Genomic DNA, 24,552 nt, shown 5'->3' with positions numbered 1-24,552 from the left:
GATTGTTGGGGGTGGGGGGAGGGGGGTTGCTCCGCCTCCGATGCGAAATAACAACGGTGGACCTGTTCGTAATTCATTTATACATTTTGAAAATTGGAATAATAATAATAAGTAGGCTAATAATTATCAACCTTCATTTTGCCCCCCGCTCTGCGTACTCTGCGTATGGGGAGCGGCGGCGCTGACTGGAAAGCAACTCGAAGCAGCAACTTCCCATAAGTCTGTGCGTGTGTGTGCGTGCGTGTGCGTGTGCGTGTGTGTGTGGACGCTGAGATAATGAACATAGCAGGCCATAATATGACCGCAAAATATCTAGGCCAGTTAACAGTTTTCAGTAAATGTAAAATATTGGAGTGTTTTTCTTTTTTTGTAAATCGATCTTTTATTTTTTTGTTATTGAAACATGTCTTTCAATGTTTTCCATCGAAACATGAAAAAAAGCCTCTGACCTATAAGAGGGATATGAAAGATAAAAACATATTGAACGTTATAAGGTCCAAGTTCCCGCGCACGTTTTGGGGAGAAAACATGAGGAGAAAACATGGGGAGAAAACATGAGTTTGAATAAAGAACCATGCTTCCATATACCAGGCTCTGTGTTTTATACTCCTCATCATGACACACAAAAGCACGTAGAAAAGCAATATTGATGAGAAGAATAGAGCAGTAATTCCCGTAGCATGAATCTCTTTCCCACCCGTCTAGGCTATATATTTATGTCACACTTTGATAGTGTCCATTTTGATACTTCTGCATATCTGTCGTAAATCTAAAAAATGTCCATTTGCTGACTCACACAATTAAGTAGGCTACACGACAATTTAGCCTACTGACTTATTCTGAAACTAGGCTATAGGCTATAAGTGTAATAGTAATTCATAATTATAAAAAAATATATACGTAGCCTAAAAAAATAGTAGGCCTAGGGACGCTTCTATTTCTATTTTAAAAATAGAAAAAAATAAAGGCTTGCGTCCCTTTTACTGGCTTTTTTACTGGCTCAAGTTATTCAAGTTGTTAGCATTATTTATGCAGTCATTACACAATACAAATATTTGTTCAAAAGCAATTACTCAATACCCGTTAGATAGCCTCGATTTTAAAGCTCTATAACAAAGTTTTCATATCAAATCCGACATGATTTAGAAGAAACCAAAAAATCGGAATTTGTGTGAACCAAAAAACAAATATTAAAACATTAGCTGACATTCGGTTTGTTTCGCTCCATATTGTAACAAATAATTGTGGCTAGATATTTCTAGTTTCGCTGTTATTTCAGTTCATATGGTAGTCTTGACCGTCTCAACCGTTTGTAGCTAACAACGCTATTTCGGGCTGCTCTTGCTAGCTCACTACGTCTATTGGAACAGCAGGTAGGCCTACATGGTGGTCGAGGACAACATCTGGAGATCTAGGCCGGAATCGCTTTAGAAGGACTATTGGAACAGAGCCTTATAGGACCAGCGGATGAGTGGTTCACCAGCAGGCTACACAGGTTTTGTCATGGTCCTTTTTGCAGGTGAGGAGCTCAGACCTGCAAGACAAGGAAAATCATCTGTTTACTTATCAGTCATTAAGCAGGTCAATAAATTGGTCACTTTATCCAAAGTGACCAACAGTGAATGCCCTTAAAGAGCAGATTAGGGGAGATTGGGGTTTGAACTCAGAACCCAGAGCCCCCCCACACACACATCCCAGCAAACATTTCCTCAACCTGCGTCTAAGCGAACAAGTCCAGTAGACGTCGAGTCACGACGTGACTTCATTTCGACATGAAAACATAATCTTAGAGGAATGGTGATTTCAAGGAAAACTTATTTTAGAGTGGTGTAACCGAATAAACACTCCCAGCATTTATGCATTCAACAAGTCTAAAATACGCTGGGTCACAACGTGACTTTATTTCGACCATTTGCCGACATGAAAACATATATGCCTACGGAAATGGTGATTTTGAGGAAAGCTTGTTTGACAGTGGTGTAACTGAATAAACACTGTTTATATCGCTATTTAACTTAACAACGATGTAACTTTGTAACATTAGTGTGAACGGTAATGTTTACACATTAATTGTGTTATTGAAAAGTATTATTATTCCAAACGCGATATGCTATCATGTATATGGCCAATAAAGGTGCTAAAATGTTTTATTCCAGCATTTACTCAAGTTCCATTTAGGAACTTTTTTTCCTTGCGAACCAACACGTAATCCCTCCAACGCATGCGCAGGTGATATCATTTCGCCGTCAAGTTCGGCAGCATGCAAGAGTTGCAGGTGAGTTTGGAAAAGACCCTGCAATTTAAAATGCAACTGTATTTGTAAAGACATGACCATTTTATTATTTGCATGCTTAACTATTGAATTTGAGGCTACATGATGGCGTATTCTCATGGATAGTGGGTTTTCGTATTTGTAACGTTACATGCGAACTGGGAGCGGGAAGCTAGCAGGCTAACGTTAGCTTAGCCCTGAAACGGGACGCTGCTACTTCCCAGCTGGGGAGCAGCAGTGTCCCGTTTCAGGGCTAACGTTAGCTGTGTGTTCTTGAAAATAAAACACGGGTGGCAAAGCCCTTTCCCCGTGCATTAGTCCTGTGAACTGGTCAATTTTAGGTCCCATTTTTCTCATTATTCATAGCGAGAGGGGTGATAGCTTCCGATGTTGCTAGCTAAATGGACTTGATGTAGCCACCAGTTAGTCCTTGAGGCTGGGGCGCTGGATGGTGAGACTGTCTTCGTCCACTGAGCCAAACATTTGTGTATTCTGGCCAGTCAAACTTCTCAAGCTCCCCCAACCTTGTACTGGTGTTTTCTTTCCAGCTGCTGTGAAGAGATGGAATTCCAAGGCCACAGATACAGAAATCGAAGCAGCCATGAGTTTACACCTGAAACATGCACCTGCAAGGACTGGGGGGGATGGGACTTTGGTCCCAATAAGTTCATTTTGTTGTTTAAAGAAGATGTAGGCCTACTTGGGTATAAATAAAATGTTTTGGATAGTGCACTTTATACCCTGAAATCTGTTTTGTTGAATATTAATAGGACATGTGTTAATGCTTGATTGATAGAGTATGCATAACCAAACAAAATATTATATGTATCTGTCTAGCTCAATGTTGCTATTGCGCCACATATTTTAGTGGGTGAAATTCAATAGTAAATACTTAATTAAATGACACTTTATCACAGGTTTGTTTATTTGGTTACAAGTTAAAACAAGTTCTCCTCAAAATCACCATTCCCTTAAGATTAGATTGTTCTCATGTCGGCAAAGGGTAAAAATATAGTCACATTGTGACTCGACGTCTATTGGACTTGTTGACGACGCAGTTTGAGGAAATATTTGCTGGAATTAAGAAGTACAGTCTAATGGTAAATATGTTTATAACTAGAAATATATTATCCACACGCAGCATGAGTTTGCTTGTTATAGGTTTGGTGGGTGTGTCAATGGTCAACTCTATGGTGGCAGTGGAAGCTATATGCTACTGAAAAACCCAAATTGGGGCAAACTACAAGGTAACTGAAATATAGCTTAATTATATTTGTTCATAATTAAGTGGGTATTTAGTGACTTGGCTTAAAAGTAAATTTCATGTAGGTTGAAGTAATGTCGTCTATACAACGTTGAAACAACGTGGATTGATGTCATCTATGAGCCGTCGAAACGACGTTGGTCAAAAGACAGACGTCAGAAAAACTTTCATATCAGCCCCTCAACTAGACGTATCGACCTCCATGACCAACGTCAATTAGACCTCTGATCGACGTCGAAATGTTTGCTGGGATACACACCCACACCCATACACACAGCCCGAGTGTGTGTGTGTGTGTGTGTGTGTGTGTGTGTGTGTGTGTGTGTGTGTGTGTGTGTGTGTGTGTGTGTGTGTGTGTGTGTGTGTACGTACTGTATGCCCAATGAAGTATTCCAGAGAGCATCGTAGTAAAGCACAATCATCTGGTCAAAGCCAAATCACAGAACTTCTCTATGCTGATGATCAGGTTATATTTGCCAACTCAGCAGAGCATACTCTCCATTTACCACAACACCAATAATGGTACAGAATGCAAATATCATATGATAAGACGGAAACAATGGCATTTAATGTTGATGAAGGATTAATGTACCAAGAGAGTTTGATAACTCTTGGTGGGAAAAATATCTAAAATGTCCAGAGCATTAAGTACCTGTGATATACCATCACAAACTCTGAGAACATCTAATCTTCACTCCACACAATAATTTGTGCGGCATTCCAGACATGGAATGAACTGAAACATGTCCTAATGGACAAACGCATAAGGCTAGTAGTTTATAACATTGTGTCCGATCTCTTCTTCTTTACAGTGTTCAAGCCTGGGAACTCAGAGTATGAACTCTGCAAGGTTGAGGTCATATGACACGGGTTTCTGAGAAAGATGGTAGGAGGTGGTTTTGAACAGAAGAATGCTCCTAGTCGGAGTGGCAGAAGAAAGAATTTGGACCCAAAATGACATGTCAAAGGTGACCTAGACCGGAGTTTCAAGATCTCTAACGAACAGCTGCGCTAAATAACTGACACCCCCGATACGTGACTTTTGCTACCTACAACATCTTAAATATGTATCAGACTGGACAATAGCGAACTACAGAAACTGGTTATATTTGAACTGAGGACGCCTAGAAAGATTTGGACTCGGATAGAGAGGCTGCTGGACGTTGATGTTCAGCAGGCCAGGAGAATGATGATGAAGAGAACACAGTTCCTGCATCTGCCGGACCACAGGTTCAAGCAGGAGCGCCCCAAGGCCACTACTAAATGTGATGATGATGATGATGACGACACACACACACTTACTCTGTGACCTCCTTGCAAATGTACTTGATGCCAGGTTTGAGTTCCATCTGTAATTTCTTTAAAGATTCATCCTCACAGTTCGCCCTTTGAAGGAAATTAAAATAGTATGTTTAGTCAACAAAAGTAGTTTTATATTTAGGAAGGATTATTGGAGATATTAGTAAAAATCCTTACACAACGTTGTCCGTGGTTACCAGGACGGCAGTGAGACTCTTCATTCGGTCAGATGTGAACTTCTTGACTTCGATGCTGCCAAAAATACTTAAAAAGTGCAAACACAAAAAAAGCTAAGTTTCCTCATTGACATATAAGACATAGAAAACAGTTACAGGAACTGTTTAAAAAGCACCCTGTTTAGAAAATAAAAGCCCTGCCTTGTTTCCCTCCAGCCAGGCTCTGAACAAGGTCATCAATGAATCATAGCTTCAAGCTATGCTGTTAATCATCCCAAACAGCGGTTCTTGTTTGTCTACAGATATGCCCAGGTTATTTTACTCTACAAGCTAGTTTAAGTGTTACACATCGTTTCATTAACGCGGTAACTCACCTGGTAGGCCTGAAGGGGGCTACTCTGGAGCCATTGAGCAGGACGGCAGCATCTCCGCAGGCAACTGCTGCAAACTGAACCAGACAACATGTCACATGTGTTGTTATGACCAGGGGCGGCCAGGATAGTGGTTATTGAGTCATTGAGTTCTGGGTTTGATGCTCAACGTCTGCAGCCTGTCTGCAGGCAAGATACCCCTTTTCCCCCAACTCTTAATGCCTCTTAATGTCATGCATCTTAAAAGTATCTTTGGATAAAAGTCTGCTTAATGGTAGAATGTGTTGGGTGTGCGTGTTCATCATTGTGTTGATCTGTCAGGATAAGCACGTTAGTTGTTGTGGGATGATATTACAACACTTAAACTTAAGATCAGGAAACCGTTGAATCAACTTGAAGAACTTTATTTATAACTTTAAGAAGGTAATAAAAAAGCAGAGCTGGTCTGCAGAACACCTGCTTTCCTGCTTCTGTAAACAGTTTTTTATTGTCTAACTATATAATACCTCCCATCATCTCCAAGCCAGGGTTGTTATCAAACAATGCCCATGCATGGCTTTATCATCAGCCGACTTTTGTTAAGCGGAACTTGGTTTGCCCAGTTTCCTTATCCTTTCCTTTAGCAACATTTTCGAACCGTTGGTTGTCTTGACCTCAACAGACACATTTTATTGTACAAGGAATATTAGTACATACTGGTGGCACAGAACATTATTTTATCTTTAAAGGAATCTCTCTTCAGGAGACTCACCAACGACTCAGTGTTTTTCCACACTCATCTCATTGATATAGCATATTGATATGCAGACCAGCTCAAATAAAGCAAAATAATGATTATTTGTCACATTTAGTTGATTTGTTATCTTGTAAGGTAGAAATTCTTCTAGAAAGGTCTAGAAGAATGTATTCATATTTGCTACTCCTGAGTCACCACTACTAAGTGAGTCAGGCTCCTGCACTGCTGAAGGGAGGATGACGGAGTCCTTTCTGGCATGTTGCTTACTCAGCGGGATTTCCCCTTGATTGATAACAAGAGTAAAAGTAAGACACGAAGGCTGAGAGGCAGGAATCAAAGGTCTAGAGGGGCATGGTAGGGTAGGTTAGGGTGTTTGACTCACAGCTGAACTGTCTCAGCTGATAGATTATTAGGGGCATCTCAGTCAAAGATATCTACAGGTAGGCAGGGTAGATCGGAGGGTTTGTCTGGACCAGAGTACAACATTGCACAGTCCTAAGATGGAAGGTGTACCATTTGATGGAGTAGAACAACAGATCTCATCCCTCCAAAGCTCTGTTAGCATAAACATTTCCAGGGCTATAGATGTGCTTGGGAAGCACATTCTTGCTCTCCTCTGCCTCTCCGCTTCGCAACAATAGCAGCTAGCAGCTCGAGCGAGTGGGATGCCACGCGCTAAGGAGAGCGCTAAGCCATGCGCTGGACTATGCACCTCCGATCAGAACAACAAACAAAGAGCTATTGACAGGGAGTCAGGCGGAGATAGCCTCTCCTTCTCCTCTCTTTCTCTCCTTCTTGTTCTTCCATACATAAGTCCCCGACCAAACTCAAACTGATTTGTCTCCACAGTCTACTACACAGTCTAAGTACTGTTTTATTAGAATTGCACTTATACTGCAGTGCATTTATAATATATGTATTATATATATATAAGGGATGGAAGGAACAGTTCACAATTCGATTCTGTCACAGTTTTGGGGTCTTGGTTTTCCAAAACATGTTTTATATATATATATATATATATGTCCTATATTAATATATATTTTATAGAATTCTATAGAATTCTCACAAAACAATGTAATAGAGGGGCTGTGTCACATTTGAAAATAGGTATCTAGCTACTTCTGAAACGGTCGTATCGGTTAAAACGCACGCTTTACTGGAATAACGCTTCAAAACTTGCAAAACTGCAATATCAAGTAAGTGATGTATAGAGGAAGTCAGTGGCTTTCGGATCCACTCTTGGTCTCGACTTGGTCTGAGTCTGACTCAGTTACAGCAGAGCTTCAATGCAAAGTAAGTGGGAACTGCCCTGGCCTCAACCACGGAGCACTGCAGAGGATTGTGCGATCAGTTCAGTGCATAAGTGGATGCGCCCCAACACCCCAACATCAAACTGTTTCGGCTGCTTCCATCCGGCAAGGGGTACCGCAGCCTCAAGGCCTGGACCGGCAGGCTACTGGACATATCTTTCCACCAGGCAACCAGGCTCATGAACAGTGGACTCTAGCGGCCTGCTGCCTGCTGCCTGTTCCTATTCCTTTGCACAATCACTCTGTTATGGTATTTACAGAGTATCTGTGGATAACTCTTTTGACTCTAGGGTTTGTGAATTATTATTATTTTGTATTGGTAACGCTTCAAGCTCAGCCTCTGATTGCCCAAAAGTTTTCAAATTAGTAGACAAGATTTGGTGCCAATTCTCCTATCAGGGGCGCTATACTCAACTGTCGAAGTTACAGGTTACAGTTAACAGTCAGCCCCATGATGGATGTACATTTCTGTGTAAAAAACGAATTTGCAAATTTCTGGCAAATTCAAAATATGCTTATCAGGGAACATTATTCTATCAATCACAAGTCCAATCACAAGTGGCAGGAACTGGGAACATGTCATGCTCATACAGGACACCTCCCTTAATGTGTATGTGTGGGTGTGGGTGTGTGTGTGTGGGTATGGGTGTGTGTCTGAGTCTGTGTGTGTGTGTCTGTATCTGTGTTTTTTGGAGCAATAAAAGACTCAGTGCTGAAGAACAAAGACCAGCCCCTGTCGGAGGCATAGTCGCGTTTAAGACTGAAGACATGCCCCCCTGAATCGCCTGAATCTACCCCAACAGCAGTCGCTGATGCCAGAGATATGTGGGTTGTGAATACCTTTCATGACTACGTGACTTTATGACTGAGTTATTATTATTATTTTTTGATTTATATTGTTTCAATTATATTGTGTTCTATAGATATACATTTTTGCCGCTGCCAGGCCGAGGAGCCAGAACTAAATAATTTGTACTGCCTTGTACTTGTATACGATATGCAACAATAAATAATCTTGAATCGCTTGAATCTTGATATTGTCTTGTGAAGAACATTGTAAGCTGCTTTCGAATGGTGCTACACAAGGTAAGCTAGGCTTATCTTATCCACACCAATGTAGGCCTAAACATTATGAGTCCACTGTCTCGTGATGACGTACCTCAGCAGACGCTCTTTCCCAGAAGGATTTCACCGGGTTCTCACAGTCAGACCAGCCGGGACACCCAGAGGTGAACGTGTCTGACACAACAGAGGCAGAGAGACAGACCAGAGGATATTAGGGGGCGGGACTAAACACAGGCGGGCTGTATATATATATATATAAATACACTATATATACACACTGTAGTAATGTATACAGTATATAGTAGTGGTGTCTGGTGTCTTACTGCTGCTCCCCTCCTTCCCACACCAGGTCTTTCCGTCCAGCAGAGATCCCAGCATGGAGTCCTCCATGGTCTGGTAACAGCCCTCTGACACCTGGTGGGCCACCTCCTTGGTCCCGCTCCAAAACAACATCTAGGACACACACCACAGCATCCTCTAGATAGATAGATAGATAGATAGATAGATAGATAGATAGATAGATAGATAGATAGATAGATAGATAGATAGATAGATAGATAGATAGATAGATAGATAGATAGATAGATAGATAGATAGATAGATAGATAGATAGATAGATAGATAGATAGATAGATAGATAGATAGATAGATAGATAGATAGATAGATAGATAGATAGATAGATAGATAGATAGATAGATAGATAGATAGATAGATAGATAGATAGATAGATAGATAGATAGATAGATAGATAGATAGATAGATAGATAGATAGATAGATAGATAGATAGATAGATAGATAGATAGATAGATAGATAGATAGATAGATAGATAGATAGATAGATAGATAGATAGATAGATAGATAGATAGATAGATAGATAGATAGATAGATAGATAGATAGATAGATAGATAGATAGATAGATAGATAGATAGATAGATAGATAGATAGATAGATAGATAGATAGATAGATAGATAGATAGATAGATAGATAGATAGATAGATAGATAGATAGATAGATAGATAGATAGATAGATAGATAGATAGATAGATAGATAGATAGATAGATAGATAGATAGATAGATAGATAGATAGATAGATAGATAGATAGATAGATAGATAGATAGATAGATAGATAGATAGATAGATAGATAGATAGATAGATAGATAGATAGATAGATAGATAGATAGATAGATAGATAGATAGATAGATAGATAGATAGATAGATAGATAGATAGATAGATAGATAGATAGATAGATAGATAGATAGATAGATAGATAGATAGATAGATAGATAGATAGATAGATAGATAGATAGATAGATAGATAGATAGATAGATAGATAGATAGATAGATAGATAGATAGATAGATAGATAGATAGATAGATAGATAGATAGATAGATAGATAGATAGATAGATAGATAGATAGATAGATAGATAGATAGATAGATAGATAGATAGATAGATAGATAGATAGATAGATAGATAGATAGATAGATAGATAGATAGATAGATAGATAGATAGATAGATAGATAGATAGATAGATAGATAGATAGATAGATAGATAGATAGATAGATAGATAGATAGATAGATAGATAGATAGATAGATAGATAGATAGATAGATAGATAGATAGATAGATAGATAGATAGATAGATAGATAGATAGATAGATAGATAGATAGATAGATAGATAGATAGATAGATAGATAGATAGATAGATAGATAGATAGATAGATAGATAGATAGATAGATAGATAGATAGATAGATAGATAGATAGATAGATAGATAGATAGATAGATAGATAGATAGATAGATAGATAGATAGATAGATAGATAGATAGATAGATAGATAGATAGATAGATAGATAGATAGATAGATAGATAGATAGATAGATAGATAGATAGATAGATAGATAGATAGATAGATAGATAGATAGATAGATAGATAGATAGATAGATAGATAGATAGATAGATAGATAGATAGATAGATAGATAGATAGATAGATAGATAGATAGATAGATAGATAGATAGATAGATAGATAGATAGATAGATAGATAGATAGATAGATAGATAGATAGATAGATAGATAGATAGATAGATAGATAGATAGATAGATAGATAGATAGATAGATAGATAGATAGATAGATAGATAGATAGATAGATAGATAGATAGATAGATAGATAGATAGATAGATAGATAGATAGATAGATAGATAGATAGATAGATAGATAGATAGATAGATAGATAGATAGATAGATAGATAGATAGATAGATAGATAGATAGATAGATAGATAGATAGATAGATAGATAGATAGATAGATAGATAGATAGATAGATAGATAGATAGATAGATAGATAGATAGATAGATAGATAGATAGATAGATAGATAGATAGATAGATAGATAGATAGATAGATAGATAGATAGATAGATAGATAGATAGATAGATAGATAGATAGATAGATAGATAGATAGATAGATAGATAGATAGATAGATAGATAGATAGATAGATAGATAGATAGATAGATAGATAGATAGATAGATAGATAGATAGATAGATAGATAGATAGATAGATAGATAGATAGATAGATAGATAGATAGATAGATAGATAGATAGATAGATAGATAGATAGATAGATAGATAGATAGATAGATAGATAGATAGATAGATAGATAGATAGATAGATAGATAGATAGATAGATAGATAGATAGATAGATAGATAGATAGATAGATAGATAGATAGATAGATAGATAGATAGATAGATAGATAGATAGATAGATAGATAGATAGATAGATAGATAGATAGATAGATAGATAGATAGATAGATAGATAGATAGATAGATAGATAGATAGATAGATAGATAGATAGATAGATAGATAGATAGATAGATAGATAGATAGATAGATAGATAGATAGATAGATAGATAGATAGATAGATAGATAGATAGATAGATAGATAGATAGATAGATAGATAGATAGATAGATAGATAGATAGATAGATAGATAGATAGATAGATAGATAGATAGATAGATAGATAGATAGATAGATAGATAGATAGATAGATAGATAGATAGATAGATAGATAGATAGATAGATAGATAGATAGATAGATAGATAGATAGATAGATAGATAGATAGATAGATAGATAGATAGATAGATAGATAGATAGATAGATAGATAGATAGATAGATAGATAGATAGATAGATAGATAGATAGATAGATAGATAGATAGATAGATAGATAGATAGATAGATAGATAGATACACACATATATATACCAGTGGCGGCTTCTCCAGTGAGGGGAGGGAGGAAAATCCTCCTTAACATTGTTGAGAATAAAAAATGTAGATTGCCCAGACTACTGTAATGAATTAATGCCCTTAAATATGACTACTTTAATGCCTTTGTACTGTAATGTTTGTTTCCCTGGGTAAAGGGACATTAGCACCCCCTATCGCTTATTGGATATTACTTCGGGGAGGACGTTCCTCCCTCAGCCTCCATTAACTCCCATTCATTTCTCGGGAACTACTGGCAGCCGGTGAGTTACATGGGAATCAATGGGCGAGAGGAGGAAAGTCCTCCTCTGAGTGGGTGGGACTAGCTAAGGGATCTGAATCGAGTCAACGTCTATTCACGAATAGGCTGGAGCCCTGGCTGCGCTATGAACCAATAAGCAGGAGCCCTCGCTGCGCTATGAACCAATAAGCAGGAGCCTGGCTGTGGAGCAGCCCGGAGGGAGGGTTTATACCCTCAAGTCTCAACTCTCTAGGCTACGAGAACCAACAAACCCGCTCATATGCTTCGTTTCCACCGAGCAGTGTGCTACTGTTCGTTGCGGTACAGTGCGGCTCTGTTCGCTTATATTGGCGTTTCCACCGAGCGGTGCGGTGCGGTGCGGTTCGCTTATATTGGCGTTTCCACTGCCAAAAGTCTGCCGAAATAAACGTGCTGAGTCTACCTATTTTTCGGTACCAGGTCACTGATATGTAAATGTAAATGTAAATCAGATTTTTGGCCAAGTATGCTCACACATACAAGGAATTTGGTCTCTACATTTATTCCAATCCGTGAATTAGTGAAACACACAGAGCACACAGTGAACACACAGTGAGGTGAAGCACACACTAACCCGGAGCAGTGAGCCGCTACAGTTACAGCGCTCGGGGAGCAGTGAGGGGTTAGGTGCCTTGCTTAAGGGCACTTCATATCTTTGCAACATAAACAGCAAGGAGGATTGACTTGATCTATTAATGAAGTCCCTCAATCTTATTTGGCTTAACACCATGACCAACATTCTGAAACATCCATTAACATCCACATTTGCCTCAAACAATGTTAGGTTTACAGCCCATGTCAATAGTTGTGAAATTATGTTCTTGTTGTTCTTTTAATTGTTTGTTAGTCTGACCGTTCTGTTCAACACTGTGGAAAGGATGTTAGTGAATGATTCAGAGCATGATGCATTTTAAATGGCATCACTTTTGGGCTTGTGTCTTCATTTTTCTTAAAACAATTGTAGCTGAAAATAAACATAGCCAAATTACAACCAATAGCTTCAGTCATTGAGGGCAAAAATAGGCCCAGATTTTTTATTTAGTTTTACAAATCAAGAGGCCTGATTTGACTAATTGGCTTTGCATCCTTTCCTTCTGCCCTAGTCCAAGACATGATGCCCACCAGCTTTCAAAGTACAATGCTGCCACTGGTGGATTTGTATCATTTTTATTCACATAATTATCCCTCCCTGCTATTTTGGAGTTCACCAAAACACCCTGAAACAACTTCATTCTCACATACTTATGCCACCATACGCCACTAACATTGCAAGCAAGCCAATGGCAACCAAGCGCGCAGTCCTTCCTCCCTCACTTTAAAAACCACCAGCCGCCACTGACATATACAGTATATATATATAGAGAGAGAGAGATACATTCACACACACACACACACACACACACACACACACACACACACACACACACACACACACACACACACACACACACACACACACACACACACACACACACACACACACACACACACACACACACACGTAGGCAGACAGCCTACTTGTTTCTACAATTGCGACAGAAATGTGGAGGGTGGACTGCTGCATTGCTCTCTCTGTCCTGTCATCCTCTTCCACTAACCACAACTAAATATTTATCATTGGTAAGCTTTATCGCTAGGCTACATGCGTAAGCATAGGCTGACCAATTAGAGATCATTTGTAAGCGGGGGTTGAGTTAAAGACTTGGTCGTCAGTGTCTCAGTCCCCTTTCCACAGAGGACAGGATACAGGTCAGAACAGGAATGTTGTGTGTTTTTAAATGTGTAGGCTGTATCCAATTACGTTGCTTTGTAATCCAAGCTAAAGTTTGTTAAAAATGGGAGCAGGTCATTATAGTAAGGCTGAGCAGTAATAATTCATTCATGCACTATATAAACGCTAAAATTAACAAAACTTAAAAATGTGACAATTTAAAAGCTTACGTTTGTTTATCAGTGTTCTCACTGCTTTGTGCAGAGTGTGGGGTCAGGTTGCCACCATGTCACTCATGCAGAACTCAAAATGTCACCTTTTAAAAAAGACTATGGTACACACAGTTTGCATTAAAGTTATAATATAAACTCTATAAAATACAATAAATTAATTAAAATACAATAAAATACAATACTATGATTAAAATACAACTACCCACTGACTCACTTAACATAAATATCTTACTTAAGTCAAGGAATTACAACAAATGAATAGAAAACACCTGTTTAAGAAAAACTAAACTAACCCTAACCCTAACCATGAGTTAGAAACAGGTTAAGTAGTAGTGTGCTCAGGATTTTTACCTGGTTGCATGCGGGCTGCGGAGGAGCGACGGACAGCAGGTGATCGTAGGCCTCCTGGGGGACCTGACAGGGGTCCCGGCCGACGTATGCTTGCTCAAAGGCACTCCAGACCTTCACACAGTCGGTGCTTCAAACACAAACAGAGACTAGCGGGTATTCGTATTTGTAACGTTACATACAAACTGGGAGCGGGAAGCTAGCAGGCTAACGTTAGCTTAGCCCTGAAACGGGACGCTGCTACTTCCCAGCTGGGGAGCAGAAGCGTCCCGTTTCAGGGCTAACGTTAGCTGTGTGTTCCTGAAAATAAAACATGGGTGGCAAAGCCCTTTCCCCGTGCATTAGTCCTGTGAACTGTTGGTAAATTTTAGGTCCCATTCTTCTCATTATTCATAGCGAGAGGGGTGATAGCTTCCGATGTTGCTAGCTAAATGGACTTGATGTAGCCACCAGGTAGCCCTTGAGGCTGGGGCGCTGGATGGTGAGACTGTCTTCGTCCACTGAGCCGAACATTTGTGTATTTTGGCCAGTCAAACTTCTCACTCCCCCAACCTTGTACTGGTGTTTTCTTTCCAGCTGCTGTGAAGAGATGGAATTCCAAGGCCACAGATACAGAAATCGAAGCAGCCATGAGTTTACACCTGAAACATGCACCTGCAAGGACTGGGGGGATGGGACTTTGGTCCCAATAAGTTCATTTTGTTGTTTAAAGAAGATGTAGGCCTACTTGGGTATAAATAAAATGTTTTGGATAGTGCACTTTATACCCTGAAATCTGTCTTTTGTTGAAGATTAATATGACATGTATTAATGCTTGATTGATAGAGTATGCATAACTAAACAAAATATTATAGATGTATCTGTCTAGCTCAATATTGCTATCCTTTTGATATGAACCAATGATCTAGGTGTTTAGCAATTGAGCCACATATTTTACAGTGGGTGAAATTCAATAATAAATACTTAATTAAATGACACCTTATCACAGGTTTGTTTATTTGGTTACAAGTTAAAACAAGTTCTCCTCAAAATCACCATTCCCTTAAGATTATGTTCTCATGTCGGCAAAGGGTAAAAATATAGTCACGTTGTGACTCGACTATTGGACTTGTTGACGACGCAGTTTGAGGAAATATTTGCTGGAATTAAGAAGTACAGTCTAATGGGAAATATGTTTATAACATTGAGAAATATTATCCACACGCAGCATGAGTTTGCTTGTTACAGGTTTGGTGGGTGTGTCAATGGTCAACTCTATGGTGGCAGTGGAAGCTATATATGCTACTGAAAAACCCAAATTGGGGCAAACTACAAGGTAACTGAAATATAGCTTAATTATATGTGTTCATAATTAAGTGGGTATTTAGTGACTTGGCTTAAAAGTAAATTTCATGTAGGTTGAAGTAATGTCGTCTATACAACGTTGAAATGACGTGGATTGATGTCGTTTATGAGCCGTCGAAACGACGTCGGTCGACCGACGTCAGATAAACTTTCATATCAGCCCCTCAACTAGACGCATCGACCTCCATGACCAACGTCGATTAGACCTCTGATCGACGTTGAAATGTTTGCTGGGTTAGGTCACTCAGTGGCGTTGTTAGGCCTGTTTTAGGGGGGCTGAAGCCCCCCTAAAATATTCTTAAGCCCCCCTAAATAGTTTGGTGTTTTTTTATTTTTATTTTTTATTTTTTTAATAAAAAAATGCAGACAAATTCAATATCAAGCGGCCAGCATCATAAATAATCATGTAACCTGTCATTAAGGACTTAAATGTGATCATAAATCTGTCAGTTTCCCTTCACTTCGCAGTGTACGGTAGAGAGAGCCCCTTTGGTGCGTTGTTATCCAATCCATTCCACTTGTTAAGAACGCACATTACTGAAAATCCAGTCCACGTTTTCCCTGCGACCTTGCTTGCGGCTCCGTACCCACAGCCGTTGGTACTTCTACCGTTCCACACAGAGCCGAATAGAACACGTTAGAGAAGAACATGAATGGATGAAGAACGGATATAAGAAAGTTTTTCAGGAAAGTAAGTATTCAGTATTCAGTATTCAGTTAGCTCCAATATGGAGCTAGATTAGGGTCAAAATTTTTGTACTTGAAAACATGAAATCTGAAACTGAAATTTCAAGTTTTGATCTTGAAATTTGAAAAATACACCAACGTGAACCAAACCAAACCAAACCAAACTGAAAAAGAAAGATTTGTAACTGAAAAAGACAGATCCGAAACTGAATTTTCAATTTTCAAATAACCACTAATTTTTAGTTTTTAAATATCCTTTTCTGAACGGAAAATCCAATGACCAAAACATACACGGACCGTAGCTCCATACTCCAGCCCCCAGGTAACAACAGAAAGTCCCATGTAATCAGTGACGGACTGGACGGTCTGGCATTTGGGCAGATGCCAGAAGGGCCGTGGCTTCTCGCGGGCCGTTTGGCTTCTCGCGGGCCGTTTGGGCCAGCCAATCACGGAGCGGCATGCTTGTTGGTGTCGCGACGGCGGCCCCGCATCCCACCCCCATCCCACACTGTGAAACAGGAGCTGAGCTCATTCACGTATGATTATCATCAGTGGATAATAATAATAATAATATTTAAACTAATAATAATAACTCCACCACCCCTATTGGCCTGTAGGAGTCAGGGCAGATGAGCACAGGGCAGAGGAGCACAGTGAGTGAGAGGGGAGAGACCTCTACCGGAAAGGTGAGTCTAAAGGATTTCACAGAATAGAGTCATTTGTGATGCAGACAGTCTTGGAACTTTATGGAACTCAATTTGAATATGAAATATGAAACATTTCAGTCAAGCAGTGTTTCCCACACATAGGCCAATGTGTGGCGCTGCGCCACAGATGCCCGGTGCAGCAGTGTGAACTGCCCAGTTTTTAGTACGTCTCAGCCCGTCTCGTCGCAAGGAGTCGCAAGGAGTTGCGAGTTGCAAGCAGTTGCGTCGCGAATCTTTGGTCTGAACTGGGCTTTAGCATTATAAGCAGTGGCGGTTTTAGGCACGGGCGAAAAACGAGACACACGAGAAAGAAAATGATCCGCATTTTCTATTATCCCCCCCCCCGTCAACAAATCCGCCACACATTGCTACCTGGTCTGTGGGAAACACTGTGCACCATATAATACTTATTTAACTTGAGCTTTTATTTTAAGTTATATACAGATGTAAACCAGATTAGCCTGACCCAAATATTACTTTAATTCAAATAATTAAGTAATATTTTTGAGGGCTTGAAATTACAACCATTTTAGTCACATATGTGCCCAAAATGTAATCTGTGCGACTTCAAAATATTTGGGAGCAAACAATTATTGTGTTCTGAGCGAAAGTCATGGCATTAGCCTCTATGTTAATCAGTTAATTCACTTCATTGTGTATCTTGAAGGGTCAGGCAGAAGGAGATGCTGAGGGAGAAAAAGATCAACAGGCAAGGTCAAGTCAGAGAGAGCAAGGGGATCCAGAGGCAGAGGAAGATCAACTTATTACAGAGAGAGAAGGAGAGCAAACAGACCAAGAGAGGGAAAATGATGAAGCAGCTTCAGCAACTCACTCCACTACAGGGTTTGATTTAGGTGCCAAAGACACAGGGCCCAGACAGGTAAAGCTGAAGAGCTACCCACAAGATAGTTTTGGTATGCAGAAGCGAGCATTTCACCACAGCTGGTTTGAAAAGCACAACTGGTTAGAATATTCAGTCAACCAGAATACAGCTTTCTGCTTCCCATGTAGAGTGTTTGGCAAAAATATCAAACATGATAGTTTGGTCAGTAGTGGTTGCAAGAACTGGAAGAAAGCTTTAGTCATCTTTGGCAAGCATGAGATGGCACAAACACATAAGGACAGTGTTGTTGCATGGAAAAGCTACCAGGCAACTAGCAAACAGGGAAACGTTGCACAGATGATAGCATCTGCAAATGTGAGTGAGATAGTAGAGAGAAGAGAGTATCTCAAGCGAATCGTTGCAGTCACTTCTATGTTAGGGAGACAGGGAATCCCTTTTCGTGGCCATGATGAAGGTAGAGACAGCACAAACAGAGGGAATTTTCTTGCGTGCATGGAGCTTTTGAAGGAATTTGATCCTTTTCTCCAAAAACATAATCCCCCATCAAATGCTCAGTATATCTCACCAACATCCCAGAATGAGATGATTGACTGTTGTGCCCAGGAAGTTACTAGTGTCATTGTGTCTGAAATGACAAAGTCCAAAATCTATGCCATCATGGCAGATGAGGCAAGGGATGAAAAATCAGAGCAGTTAGCTGTTTGTGTCAGGTATGTGTCAGAGGGGGAAGTGAAAGAACGTTTCCTAGCACTTGCAGAGATAAAATCATTTGATGCCAAGTCCATTGCAAATGAGCTGCAGCAGCAGATCCAAAACAATGGTCTTGCAGAGCTTAAGTGTGTAGCACAAACCTATGATGGTGCAGCCGTCATGAGTGGGTCCACTGGAGGTGTACAAGCACATTTTAGAAGGTTCCATCCTGAAGCTATTTATGTGCATTGTTATGCTCATGAACTTAACCTGGTGTTGTGCCATACTTGCAAGGCCATCCCAGAGGCTGTGGAGCTTTTCAGCTTGTTGGAGTGTGTGTACTCTTTCTTCAGCACCTCCCTAGTGAATCATCATAAGTTCATGGAGGCTCAGACAAGGCTTGGAACAACTGAGCTTGTGCAACTTTCAAACACTCGCTGGGCATGTCAGTTGCGATCGATCAATGCAGTTCTTGAGACATTGCCTGCCATTTTGGAGTGCCTTTCTGCCATTCGCTCCCCCATAGCTGTTGGTCTCAGAGCAAAGCTCTATAAGTTCTCAGCAGTCTACGCACTACTGATGTTTCAGTCACTTCTGTCTGTAACCGAAGGACTCCACAAGCTCCTTCAGAAAAAGACTTTAGACCTGGCAGAAGCTTTGATCTGCAAACAAGCAGTGTGTGACACACTTAAGGGCAAACGCACAGATGCATTTGCCACGGAGCTATATGAGAGAACCAAAGCCCTGTGCCACACCCACAGTATCCCAGAACCAGGTGCCAAGACAAGGCATAAACAGAGGAGAATGGAGGATTTTGTGCTGGAGGCAACTGCAGGTTCACGCACTGAACTGAACAACTCAGACACATTGAAAAGAGAGTTATTCTTCCCTTGTATGGATAGGATGGTTGGCGAGCTTGAGCAAAGATTTTGCAGTGTAGATGCAGGGCTACTAAAAGGCATCCAGGCATGCAGTCCTAAATGTGAGACCTTCTTGTGTGAATCACACTTGAATGAACTTGCAAAACACTACAGCATTGACCTGAAAACAGAGGAGGTTCTGGTGGCCAGAAACTTTCTTGCCCGGAAAACAGAGGCTGGATGTTCACCTGAAGATATCTTGTCTGTGCACAACCTTCTTGACTCAGACATGTTTCCCTCTCTGAAGGCAACCATCCAAGTTGCCCTAACAGTGCCTGTAAGCAGCTGCTCATGTGAAAGGTCCTTTAGTGCACTGCGTCGGCTGCACTCCTGGCTGCGTCAAACAATGGGTCAGAAAAGACTTCACAGTCTTGCAGTCATGTCAATTGAAAAAGCAGAGCTTCAGCATCTGAGTCACAACAGAGTGATAGACCGATTTGCCACCCTTAAAAACAGACGGCATTCTTTGATGCTTCCACCAAGTAACTTGTAATTGTAGCAATTTTTTTTCTTGTTAATGCTGTAAACATACTGCTACTTTGCAAACCTTTGTTTATTGTTCTACTGTATTAAAAAAGACTGTTAATAAATACTAATAAATAACTACTAGTAACTAATAAATCATTTCTCAGTCTTTGCTAGCTGTTTGTGAAACATCCTGTGCATCTCCTTGGGGCTAAGCCCCCCCTGTCCTTAAAACCTAGTGACGCCTCATAAGAAAATCCTAAAAAGTAGGACCACAGATTAGGCAGCAGACAGAAACCACTGGCCATAGAATGTTGGATTACATGGGTTAGGACAAATCAATCAGGACAAGTCAATACTGTATATAACCAGGCACACCTAGAACCCCTAGCGGTTGATCACATGACCCAAAGCTTTATCATGCAGAGAAACCATGCATGACGTTATCCCAATGTCAACAAAGAGTATAAAAACATAAAACCTGTTTTTACATGTTTTTGTGCCATTTGCAGATCTCATAAAAAAATGCTGTCTTTATTTGGATTTCTTCAGCGATCATATTATGGTAAATAATCCAGTGCGGAAAAATCGTGAGAAAGTGTCACTATAGGAGCAAGTTAGGCTGTTCTTCTTGTGTGTTTGGTGACTGACGTGAGCAGGTCGGACAGCAACCAGAGCGAGGTGTGTGGTTTGTGCGAGTAAACAGGGAACGTGAATGAACTTCGTACCCAGCAAACATTTTCTCGACCTGCGTCGAAGCGAACAAGTCCAGTCGACGTCGAGTCACGACGTGACTTCATTTCGACATGAAAACATAATCATTAGAGGAATGGTGATTTCAAGGAAGACTTATTTTAGAGTGGTGTAACCGAATAAACACTTCCAGCAAACATTTATGCATTCAACAAGTCTAAAATACGCCGGGTCACAACGTGACTTTATTTCGACCATTTGCCGACATGAAAACATATATGCCGCTACGGAAATGGTGATTTCGAGGAAAGCTTGTTTGACAGTAGTGTAACTGAATAAACACTGTTTATATCGCTATTTAACTTAACAACGATGTAACTTTGTAACATTAGTGTGAACGGTAATGTTTACACATTAATAGTATTATTAAAAAGTGTTATTATTCCAAACGCAATATGCTATCATGTATATGGCCAATATAGGTGCTAAAAGGTTTTATTCCAGCATTTACTCAAGTTCCATTGAGGAACTATTTTTCCTTGCGCACCAACACGTAATCCCTCCAACGCATGCGCAGGTGATATCAGTTCACCGTCAAGTTCGGCACTCAGCAGCATGCGGGAGTTGCAGGTGAGTTTCGAAAAGACACTGCAATTCAAAATGCAACTGTAGAGACATTACCCTTTTGTTATTTGCATGCCTAACTGTTGAATTTGAGGCTACATGGCGTATTCTCATGGATAGCGGGTTTTCGTATTTGTAACGTTACATACGAACTGGGAGCGGGAAGCTAGCAGGCTAACGTTAGCTTAGCCCTGAAACGGGACGCTGCTACTTCCCAGCTGGGGAGCAGCAGCGTCCCGTTTCAGGGCTAACGGTAGCTGTGTGATATTGAAAATAAAACACGGGTGGCAAAGCCCTTTCCCCGTGCATTAGACCTGTGAACTGTTGGTCAATTTTAGGACCCATTCTTCTCATTATTGATAGCGAGAGGGGTGATAGCTTCCGATGTAGTTAAGCTAAATGGACTTGATGTAGCCACCAGGTAGCCCTTGAGGCTGGGGCGCTGGATGGTGACTGTCTTCGTCCACTGAGCCAAACACTTGGTGTATTTTGGCCAGTCAAACTTCTCACTCTCACCAAACTTTGTACTGGTGTTCTTTCCAGCTGCTGTGACGAGATGGAATCCCGAGGCCACAGATACAGTAATCGAAGCAGCCATGAGTTTACACCTGAAACATGCACCTGCAAGGACTGGGGGGATGGGATTTTGATCCCAATAAGTTTTAATTTTGTTGTTTAAAGAAGATGTAGGCCTACTTGGGTATAAATAAAATGTTTTTGATGCAGTGCACTATATACCCTGAAATCTGTCTTTTGTTGAAGATTAATAGGACATGTATTCATGCTTGATTGATAAGAGTATGCATAATTAAACAAAATATTATAGATGTAGCCAAATATTGCTGTCCTTTTGATATGACCAAATGCTCTATAGGCTACATTTGGTTCTATCTATACATCATGTCGGCAAAGGGTTGAAATAAAGTCACGTTGCGACTCGACGTCTATTGGACTTGTTGACCACACGGTTTGAGGTAAATATGTTTACAACAGATTGAGAAATGTTTAATTATCTACATGCAGCACAAGAACTGCTTGTTATAGGTTCAGTGGGTAGCTATACTGAAAAACCGTAAATTGGGGCACACTACAAGGTAACTGAAATGTAGCTTAATAGGCCTACTATTTTTTTCATAATTAAGTGGGTATTTAGTGTATTGGCTTAAAAGTAAATTTCATGTAGGTTGAAATGTCGTCTATACAACGTCGATTGATGTCGTCTATGAGACGTCGAAACGACGTCGGTCTTTCGACCGACGTCAGAAAAACTTTCATATCAGCCCCTCAAATCGACGTCGTTTCGACCTCCATGACCAACGTCGATTAGACGTCTAATTGACGTCGAAATGTTTGCTGGGATAGTTCATAGTGGCATATATTTTCATGTCGACAAATGGTCGAAATAAAGTCACGTTGTGACCCGGCGTATTTTAGACTTGTTGAATGCATAAATGTTTGCTAGGAGTGTTTATTCGGTTACACCACTCTAAAATAAGTTCATTGAAATCACCATTCCTCTAATGATTATGTTTTCATGTCGAAATGAAGTCACGTCTTGAATCGACGTCTACTGGACTTGTTCGCTTCGACGCAGGTCGAGGAAATGTTTGCTGGGATGCTTTGCACGCAGTTTACTGCATTTCAAGATTAGATCAGGTTGTAAGAGAGAAATGCGTGAAGGCTATCTAAAGTGGCGTGGAAACCCGACCAATCCGGAACGCGGACGATATGTCCGAGCCTTAATTGTCTTAATTGTCCGAATATAAAGTGTAATTCCACGGGCACAGTAGATTATGCGTAACACATTAACAAAGCCTCGTTTGACTCAGCATATATTGACTAAGGGAGTATTTCGCTGACGGTCCGAACTTGGAGCGACTCCAGGCGCTAATGTAGGCTACTTGTGTGATCTCAGGCCGGGACTGATGCCAACACACAAGAATGACCGTGCGGGCTGGAGGAGAAGCCCATAAGGATCACTAAGCTTTCTGGAAACAACTACAAACAACTTCAACTTGCCCAAAGTCTCCCACACTACACTACACCTCTCCTCCGTCCCCTGCACTGGTACACCCAAGACCCTGGAACGTGCCTAGCCGTGCCACATGGTTCAAGGCCCATCCTGTATCCAGGACGTCCCGACACCCGCTCCCCCCCTCTCTGACACCCCCCTAGCCCGTCCGCTACGCTCCGTGACTGCCAAACTGCGTGCTAAACGCCTAGCCTGCTCCATCATCGGGCTTACGTGAGAACCAGCAGCGCTCAACAAAATCTCAATTGTTTTGTCCTAGCGCCACAATGAAAGGACTGACATGAGGAGAGCCGATCCGTCCTCCGCCGCGGGCTGGACACTCATCTGTCACACACGCGTATTGGTGGATGGCCATGAAGTGAATCTATGGTGTTTTCGTAGCACGTAAAAGCAGTTGTTTTGCTTATTTATATAGGCCTACTTAAATTATTATTGCATTTTACGGGGTACATCTTCATTGTTGAACTCCCTGTGAGTTAGTTTGGACAAGCGTCTGATAAATGGACGAACGCAAACAACACAATACAAAAAAGTCAATATCAATATATGAATCGATTTTGATGAAGCTAAATGGATGACGACCAATTAAAAGCTGTGAATGCACTTGCAAACAACAACGCATCAATCATACACAGACTATCCCACATAAGGGAGATTTTAAGAAAAAAAATGAAAATGTTGGCTCTATATAGGCCTACCTTGTGTTCTCCGGAGTCATCCTCTCGCAGTCCTGAATGAACGTGGCCTTGAAGGTGTCGGTTCTGTTGCTCAGCACCACCGCGGGGACAACGACCACCACCAGCAGGACGGCCATGGCGCAGCCGCCCACCACCAGCACGCGACACTTCCGCCGCCGGTGCCCACCGCGGATCGGGTCCGAATCCATCAAGCCTGCGTCTGAACTCAATCCGTCAGCTATCTGGAACGATACAGCCCTACAGGTTGACGCGCCCTGTCCTGAACTTGTTCCTCCGCCTGTTACTTTCTGCTCCTCGCTCGCTTGTCGCTCCTCGGAGTCTATTTATACGGGCGCGCTCCCTGGAATAGAGTAGAAACAAGTGTGCGCACGGCCGCGCGCCTCCAGTCTTCAGGTTACCGCTAGGCAGCCTGCAGCTCGAGGACTTGGGTCTTTAGTGTTGTTTATGGATTGTTTAGATAAATAAACGGAAGATATTCAAT

The 24,552-nt window shown here is 40.6% G+C and overlaps 2 protein-coding genes across 2 annotated transcripts; one reads left to right on the top strand and one right to left on the bottom strand.

Moving 5' to 3' along the window:
- Positions 1-374: 374 nt before the first annotated feature.
- Positions 375-24,399, bottom strand: LOC311355182 (ADP-ribosyl cyclase/cyclic ADP-ribose hydrolase 1-like). Its single transcript, XM_084474911.1, has 8 exons — positions 24,072-24,399; positions 14,371-14,497; positions 8,820-8,949; positions 8,591-8,670; positions 5,386-5,459; positions 5,013-5,099; positions 4,839-4,922; positions 375-1,534 (listed from the first exon to the last, which is right to left on the bottom strand). The coding sequence occupies exons 1-8, from the start codon at positions 24,257-24,259 to the stop codon at positions 1,477-1,479; spliced, it is 828 nt and encodes a 275-aa protein (XP_084331037.1). The 5' UTR covers positions 24,260-24,399; the 3' UTR covers positions 375-1,476.
- On the top strand, positions 15,616-20,400 carry LOC311355181 (zinc finger MYM-type protein 1-like). Its single transcript, XM_084474910.1, has one exon. The coding sequence runs from the start codon at positions 18,022-18,024 to the stop codon at positions 20,050-20,052; it is 2,031 nt and encodes a 676-aa protein (XP_084331036.1). The 5' UTR covers positions 15,616-18,021; the 3' UTR covers positions 20,053-20,400.
- Positions 24,400-24,552: the final 153 nt, after the last annotated feature.

Source organism: Micromesistius poutassou (genome assembly GCF_964030765.1).
Source record: "Micromesistius poutassou genome assembly, chromosome: 11".
NCBI lineage: Eukaryota > Metazoa > Chordata > Actinopteri > Gadiformes > Gadidae > Micromesistius > Micromesistius poutassou.
Note: the sequence above shows the minus strand (reverse complement) of the source record. Positions and strands in the feature narration are given on the sequence as shown.